At 36.4% G+C, this 9,167-nt stretch overlaps 1 protein-coding gene across 1 annotated transcript; it reads right to left on the bottom strand.

The window, feature by feature from the left end:
• Positions 1–5,072: 5,072 nt before the first annotated feature.
• On the bottom strand, positions 5,073–6,407 carry LOC108657723 (uncharacterized). Its single transcript, XM_018110377.3, has 2 exons — positions 6,262–6,407; positions 5,073–6,038 (listed from the first exon to the last, which is right to left on the bottom strand). The coding sequence occupies exon 2, from the start codon at positions 5,925–5,927 to the stop codon at positions 5,316–5,318; it is 612 nt and encodes a 203-aa protein (XP_017965866.1). The 5' UTR covers positions 5,928–6,038; positions 6,262–6,407; the 3' UTR covers positions 5,073–5,315.
• Between the last annotated feature and the right edge of the window lie 2,760 nt (positions 6,408–9,167).

Genomic DNA, 9,167 nt, shown 5'->3' with positions numbered 1-9,167 from the left:
AATACCGAATAATATTATTCGAGCTGTTTTATTGGGCATACTTTCTATACCAGTTGATCCTAATAGCCTGGCATCGGGTGTTACTTAATGCCCAAAAAACTTGTAAAAATAGAATCCGAGATCGTAAACGACTAATTTACATATATAGAATGTATTTTCGCATATGTGAAGTGCACGGCGAGGTTACACAACTCTGGTTAAGCATATCGGAAGTTCTTTTGGGTTCTATAACCATGTTATCCGCAGATATTTCGGAGGAGCTATATGACGTTATCTACCAAGAAAAGAGCACTGCGGAGAAATGGAAATTTTTTATTGTTTTAAAAGTTGGGAACTGCATAGCTCCATTTCTAAAAGTTTTTCTATTGGGTCTATGTACTGTTCGTATAGAGAATCTTACCAGACTTCTGTGTGAACATATATATATATTTGAACTGATTAACGCGTCGAGATCGTGTAATGGACATGAAGAAAATTCGTGCATGGAACTGCTGGATTGTCGGGTATAGTATTATTTACAATATTCAGATCAGTTAACAATTCATCTCATTTCCAGTTCTATTGCTTTTGCCTTCAGCAACATACAAGTCCGATCAGAAATCACATATGGCACAAGGGGCAATCTATTAATATTGCATTTTTTTTACTATTTATATGGATCGTTTTCCTAAATGCAATGTCAAATTTACAGTATGCTTTTACAGAGAAAATGCCTATGAATTCCTTTTATTGATATAGTAAAGCCCTTTGAAACTCTGAAAGTTTTCAATTTGTAATTCAAATTATTAGTGTAGGAAAATGTATATATACATATCATTATATTATAATAATAATAATCTGAAAATAAAAAGGAGCTCTCATTCTATCAGATTAAGATTTGCAATCACAAAAGTATGATTCATTTAATATACAAGTTTTTGTAAGACCACTCTTTATATTTTATAGACTTGATTAAGCATTATTTTTACTATCTCAAAAACATATTTTCCAACTCTAAGAGTATCGAATAAATGTTATTGAAAAAAAAAAAAAAAAAAAAACAATTTTCTGTTATTAAATAACTCTCGTAGAATAGAAGAATATAGTTGCTGTTCCGCCAAAATAGTCATGTGGTATTTGTGAAATCAATAAAGAATTTGACCCACAATCCAAATTGACATTTCATTAGGCATAATTCAGAAAAGTTGTAGCCTATTACTGTTAACGTTTTCCATCATACCACTTTCACATCGAATTAGTTCATTAGAACTGGAATGAAATACCAACCAGTTAAAGTAGTTGGTTTCATTATGAAATTAGTACACTTGAGCTCGTTGTGAAGCATTGAACTCGGCGTCTGGATAACATCATAGTCTATTATAACATATTTCAAGATTGAACAGAAACGTTATCCGTCTCAACTTCAACAAAATATGTCAGTTCAGTTAAATGAAAGACACCTTGAGGAGCGGCGAGTGTACAGAATAGAGTTATTATTCCACAAGACAGTTAATTTATTGACTTTCGTTTTATATCGCATCTGCCGCTTCTGTACATTTGGATACTTTAAGTACAATGCGAATACAAACAAATTGTTTATATGCCAACATAATAACTTTATAAAATACTTTACCTTGGTTGTTAAAATAATTCTGCTACTTTTTGATTATCTCAATTATAGTTATGTGATTTATAGAATCGAAGCTCATTCTCTGCGGGACTGCTCTCTATTTGCTGCCGGATATAATTTTTACCTAGAATGCTTAATTTATACCAATGTTAATTGGCAATTTCTAAAAATAATTATCTTCCTTCATAGCTGGAAAAATAATGAATCGTGTGTTGCTGTAATCAACAAGTTATTGGAAATACATAAGACTATGATATCATCCTTCAGATATTCATATTTCACAATTGAATATCATATACTTTTGATATCTTTTTTCGAATTTTTCTTCACTATTATTCAATTGGGGAATCAGATAATGAGACACCGCCGCTTACTTGTGTTCAAATACCAAATAATATTATTCGAGATAATTTACTGGTCGTACTTTCTATACCAGTTGGTCCTTATAGCCTGGCATCGGGTATTGCTTAGTACCATTAAAACTTTAACTAGTAGAAAGCGAAATCGTAAACGACTAATTCACATTTATAGAATGTATTTTCGTATATGTGAAGTGCACGGCGAGGTTATACAACTCTGGATAAGCATATCGGGAGCCCTCTTCGGTTGTATTACCATGTTATCCGCTGATATTTCCGAAGAGTTTTATGACCTTATCTACCAAGAAAAGAGCACTGCGGAGAAGTGGAAATTCTTTCTTGCATGGAAAATGGGGAATTGCGTAGCTCCGTTACTAAGAGTTTTCCTGTTGGGCCTATGTACTAATAGTATTGAGCATCTAACCAAACACCTGAGTGAACAAATTTATTTAATCGAACTGACTCACTGGACTAGATCTAATACAAATCTTGAACTGGGTCTGAAAAATCCACTTACGAATGTGCTGGACTCTCAGGTAAGACAATATATAATTGTTCAATCAGATCAGTTAACATTTTATCTCGCATGCAGTTTAACTGCTTCTGCCTTCAGCAACACACCAGTCCGATCAGAAATCACATATGGCACAAGGGACAATCTATTAATATTGAATTTCTTTTGCTGTTTATGTGGATAGCTTTCCTAAATGCAATGTCCAATCTACAATACGCTCTAACAAACAATAGAGCATTGAATTACTTTTATTAATCTTTTAAGAACTTTAAGGACAAATAGGAATACGATAAGCATATGCAAATCTGAACAGTATGAAATTGTTTAAAAAATATTTCAAATATGTCAATATAAATGTACAAATTTATTACAATAATAATATTTATAAAACTAAAATACTAATATATACTATATACAGACTAAAAGTCTCTAATATTTCTATCATACGAGATCATTCTAAACATAAGAAAAGAATAACAGATATGTCTATCGCCGCGATAAATAAAACACATACCACACATATTTTTCCGGCCTTCTATAAAAAAGTTCAAAGTTCAAAGTTCAAGCAAAAATATAGTACAATAACTTGACCCAATACCATAATGGAACATATCATTAGGCATAATTATCGAAATTATGTTGCCTATTATTGTCAACATTTCTCTCACTCGGGACATTTCAGTACAGCTGAAGGTTGATCTTGGGCTCACTCCATCAAAATAAGTTGGCCCCGATGGAACGTTTGGAACGGTATCTGAACGAAGCAAGCATTCAAGTTTTGAGCAATTCACTTTATTTAAGTTGTCGTCTCGCTGGGCTCGGCTACTTTAAGTACGATTCGCAAAAAGAAAAACTGTGCTCGGAAAGTACACATAGAAGTCTTGAATGGCTTATTAAGGTCTTTTTGATTTGCATCGATAATTATAATGTGCTGGGCTATTGCTTTTGTTTTGTCCTTGCGGCTAGTTCGCCATTGGAAGCAAAGCGTGAGGATTTCGATAATTATTTGTTCTTTTCGACGTGGCTGATGAATAACTGGATGCTGCTGCATCTGTTTCGTCTAGCACATAATCGGAAGTACAGTGCTGACTGCCAGCTAACGATCAATGATATAATCAAACTGAATAAAGCTTTGCATTTGGGCTTTGACAGCTGGAGCTTAAGGACGAAACTTGATATACTACTGCTCTTTCATCTGCAATATGTTCTAACCACACTGCAATTGCGAAATATTTGGGATCAATATTTTTGTGAGACATACATCACACTCCTCTTCGAGATCTTCTTCTGTGCCTACTTCGTCTATCAGCTGCTGCTGCTGGCTTGGCTGGGAGCTCTGCACAATACCTTAAAGACTTATTATCTGAGTCCTCGACAAGAACATATTCATAGCTCTCACTCGCGCCGTCAGGTAATACAGTTCTTTAGCTTTTACTTGCGAATCAAAAGCGTCCATCAAAGTGTTAAGAAACTCTGGCAGCGAGTGCCTGGCGTGCTGTTTCTCATTTTGCTCAAGCATACTCAATACCTGGCCTACAATCTGTACAACATGATCTATCATCGGCCCATCAATCACCTAATTGAATTTGAATGCTGTGTGGCGCCGTTGCTAAAAATATTTATTCTCGCCATTTGCAACAAGCGCATTCAAATTCTCAATCAGCAGCTGAGGGAGCATCTCTTTCGCATTGAGCTTATGCATTGGAATTGGCTCGAGTCTGGACTGGAATCAGCTGTGGCCACACAATTTGCCAAGACTCTAAGCCGTAAGGTGAGTGAGTGCCAAATTTTGGAGAAGTATGCCGAATGCTCAACTCTCCTCACTCTTTACAGAACTCCTGGTTTTATCTGCAGCTGCTGGCAGACCCGATGGAAACTTTCAATGGCAAACTGGGATTTAATATCAATTTCAAATTTCTCTTCCTATTTATTTCTGTTTTGCATTTGATATTTTATTTTACAAATACTTATTAAAATCGAATATACTCTGCTTTGAGATATTTTAATACAGATGGAGCCTTTTTGCATAACTTTAAGTGAGAGTAACTGACTCATACACAATTAGATGTAATGATGATACAATGATTGAGACAAGCCCTTTACTCGAACCTATTCAATAAGGGCCATAAATTATAAAAAGTTAAGTAAAAAAATGAAAAGGATTTTATATATTTAAATATATTGTTTCGCCTACATATGCCTGGGCATTCGGGTAGCTCAAATAGCCTTCATAAACAAATTTTGTCAGAATGAAGTAATTCATTATGGAACTATCGCAAAATGTAGTATGTGCAAAAATTAGTGCCGATTCACAAAATCTACAAAATTCGAAATATCAAAAAATTTTGAATATACTTCCATGTCATAAATGAGTTTCAGCATTCACAATTAGTAAGCGAGCAATGTATTCAGAGAATCTGACTGTGCTGTGCTAACTTTATTATACCTACTTATATATCAACAGGCGTATGGCGTATGAGCATATCGACTTTTAAATCTCACCGCTTAAACATTCAAGCTTAAATAAATTTAATAATAGTTTCTGATAGGTAAACAAACCTTTGCCAAGTAGTAAAAATGCTTATGAAAATTATAGTTATCTTGTATATATTTTTTCGATCAATAAACATATTAGCATACTTGTGGTGGATGCATTATAACTCGTACTTACTGCAAATATTGATAATAATTTAATGGGCACTCTTTCATCTCGCCTAAGGTATTGCGCTGCTCTTAGGGCATGCTTAGAATTAAATTCGAGAGCAATGAAAATGATGACTTACAAGGCTAAGACACTTAAGATTAGATAACTAGGCTAATTGAGCTGGGGCCTTCACTTCATCAGCGTCGTCGTCGGTGTTGGCGGCAACAGAGATAATTTCTCAAATTTGGCCATCGTTTGGCTAGCGGCGGGCAGCTCAATCAGCTCGGCGTCTGGATTATATGGATGGTTGGGATTGGCGGCGGCCAGATCGTTGACGGCAATATCATTGGAGAGATCCACGGGGGCAAAGTTCTCGTAGGTGTCAATGTCATTATTCAAATCGTTGTCGGGATCTGCAGCTGCAACGGCTGCCGCATCTTCGTCCAATGTCGCCCATTCATCGTTAAAGGTCTCGCTCATCTCGACGGGCGTTGCACGCTCATCTTCATCGTCTGAGGACTCCAGCTCCTCGCGTTCCCTGTACAGCTGCTCTGATTGTGGCGCGGCCAACTCATCATCCAATGCGTCGCCGAAGTTTTCAATGGCTTCCAAGGACTCGGGCTGCGACGCATTATGACTGTCGCTGTCTGGCAGCGGCATTTCCGTTTCCTCATTATGCGCCATTGTGTCGCCATCTTGAGCTTCGGCCAGCTGCTGCTGCTCCACCTCCAACTCGAACTCCTGCTGTTGCTTCTGTTCATGCTGCTCCTCCTGTTTCAATTCAGCCATTGGCTCGGCCATTATGGTTTGCACAGTCTGTTTGATGTCTGTGGCGTCTGCGAGGGAATCCAGTGCGGCGTCTTCTACAGAGGCAAGGGGGCTTGTGGCTGTACTTTCTTTTGTTCTCGTGCTCTGTGTTTAATGAGTGGCGGGTGCATCATTGTGCGTAGGTGAATATATATGTATGTGTGTGCATGTGTATGTGTAAATAAATGAAATAAAAGTTTTTATTACTGTTGAGTTTGCCAATTATGTGAATAGTTTTAGTGGAAGCTCGCGTCACATGCAAATTTTAAATTTAAGCATAAATAGAACAACAAGATTATTAAAGCAATCGAATGAGAATAAAACTTACAGCAGCAACTCTGTTCTATTTGCTACGCAAGATCGTACTAACCCGCTGTTAATCAAAGCATTCTTTTTATACAAGCAGTGAGATGAAACGTTCAGCGCAAGATGACTCATGTTGAGGAACTGTTAAGCTGGGCTTGAACTCACTGAATAAGAGATAGAGAGAGAGAGAGAGAGAGAGAGGGAGAGAGGGCACATTGTTCTGTTAGTCAGCTGGGCTTCTAAGCAGCGCTCATCCCCTTAAAATAATGTCGTTTAACAGTAACGCTCTTCCTCTTACTTTACATTATTCTCTACTCAATTTGATTTCTAAGCAGCGGCTAATTCGCTTCCGATTAACATTCGCTGTTAAAAAGCTAGCTTAACTCCATTTCTGTTAACAGCACACGCTCTCACTCTCTGCTAACATTACTGTGTTACTCAACTGGTTTTCTAAATAGCGCTTTGTTCCCGTTGCTGTTCGCTCGTTCGCTCTCACTCTCGCTTTTGACATTTTACAGACGTAGCGTTCATTAACATTTCTGCTTATTATGCATTGGCTCACGCATGATTCACCTTCGAGTCCGATAACATTCGTAGAATTCTATTAATATACACCTTGCCAAATATAAATTAGCATGCAAAGAACAAGGCGCCCCCGGCTTGTCATTCATGCGATTTTATTGGTCACTCGGTCGAGATCGATGTAACCGTGACGTCAAAAGTTCATTCATAATTGTTAAAGATGACAGCAGCCGCCAACAAATTCTTTTTTTCTATTCTAAGATTCATATTCCGTAAATAATTGCACAAATTCGCAGAAATTTGTATTATTAATACAAAATGCGCATTAGCTGTCACAATGCCGAGTTTATTTTTATTTGCGACGCTCACTTAACTTTTTTGAATGATTCTTATTATATAACTGGTTGCCGGGCAGGGCAGGGCTATACAAACACACAAATATAATATATTTAATATATAGTACAGCAGATGCTTGGCTGCTTAGCTAACGGCAAGATTGAGTCACTTTTCTTAATGATTGTTTCCGGGGAAATTCTCGAGAATTTAGTTTGTGTTGGCGCTTAAGCTGCGGAATATCCTATGCAAATTTATTGAGTAATTGCAATGTTCAAATTTATGAAGATCTTTAAAAGAATACATACATATGTATATGTTTAATTATATATTTCTTTACTTTAAATATGTTTATTTTTTTTATGTGATATGAATGATCTGTATATGCATATATTTTTTAATCCTAAAATTCAATATCAGTTTGTCAATGAAAACATTTTCTTTGATTCAGCTGTCTCTTAAGCAGCTGCATCGCATTGGCAAATTTATGACCAATTTATATGAGGCAGCCCTTCTTGTGCAACAGCCCCTGCTCCACAGTCGTATGAAAATTTGTTCGCAGTTTAACGCTCTATTTTACGCTGCATATTTGATGTGTGTTGTGCAGAGTTTACAGTTCACAATTCGCACAGCTCTCGTTGCGCTTTTGCTCATTTCACGCACACTTTGTAGCACGCACACTGCTTCGGGGCCCGACCCCATACGTAAACCCCCTCCCGCCCCTCTTAGTTTTAAATAGCGTATAAAAAATAGTCGAGCCGGGCACATAACAAATTGAAATGCAAGTGCACAAAGTAATTTTTACAAAGTTATGAAGGGCTTTCGACATACATATGCAATAAATGCGGTTTAAATATATTTCTGTGTGTGTGTGTATGTATAGAAAAAATAAATACATACTATATAATATTTGCACAGTTTTTTAATGGGAAAATATTAATAAAATATTGCATACACAAGTACATCGAGTTTTGGGAATGTTTGTGCCAAACGACAGGCAAATTGCTTAACAGCCTTCAACAATTTCGCAATATTTCCGCCAGGGGCTTAAAAACATAGCATAGCATTGGCAGCAGCGACCCGGTGGGGGGGTGTACTTTGGGTGCGCTACTCTATATTAATATTTATAACCATGCATTTTACATATTTATGTATATTCCAAATAAATGCATAAACTGAGTTTGGGGTGCCAAAAACCGCAGCTTTCAATATCCGCGGGAGAGATGAAAACAAATATTAAAAATCATATACACTTGTATATATTGTAGTAATATATACAGGGTGCATAAATCGATTAAATTGTGCGACTTGTGCAATAGCTTTTCTTCCTATCCACAAAACGTTTTCCATCATTGCAACATTTTAAATTTGTAACAATGTTGACAAGTCGCACTTCGGCTTTAAAGCTGTTCGTAATTTGCGCATTGCATATTTTTTACGCTCATTTATTAATTTTGCGTTGATTTATGCCATTATGGAAAAGAGAAAAATGTGAAATATGTAAAAAGGAGGCAAACTGCAAAGCGGTCGTAATCGACTGCGTAATACTTTATTTTATAATATCGAAATAAATAAGGAGTTGATAAAAATAGTATTATGTACTGAGTATATTCCATATTGCTTAATAATTTTTTTTTTTTTAACCTGAAACTCTTTCTCAGTCTCTCTCTCTCTCTCTCTCTCTCTCTTTCCCTCTTTCTATCTATCTATGTAAATCACTCACTCTCGTTGTCTATCTCTATATCTCTCACTATCTCTCTCTCTCTCTCTCTCTCTCTCTCTCTCTCTCTCTCTCTCTCTCTCTCTCTCTCTCTCTCTCTCTCTCTCTCTCTCTCTCTCTCTCTCTCTCTCTCTCTCTCTCTCTCTCTGGATGAACGCAATATTTCATTTTCCTTTTGGCAGGCTTAAATTATATATCATTGTTTTGTTATAAAAACATGGTCACTCTATTTCTACCTTACGCTAACTCTTGACTATCCAATCCCTAATTTGATCATAATCTTTCTTCAGTCAACAGCATCTATAAATAAATACTCAATATACTCCTTTCACACACGAAAATCGGCTATAAAA

The sequence above is a fragment of the Drosophila navojoa genome, chromosome 3, assembly GCF_054131105.1.
Source record: "Drosophila navojoa isolate 15081-1374.11 chromosome 3, UAZ_NAV_1.0, whole genome shotgun sequence".
In the NCBI taxonomy this organism is placed as follows: domain Eukaryota; kingdom Metazoa; phylum Arthropoda; class Insecta; order Diptera; family Drosophilidae; genus Drosophila; species Drosophila navojoa.
The sequence above is the reverse complement of the archived record's forward strand: the minus strand, read 5'-3'. Positions and strand labels throughout refer to the sequence as shown.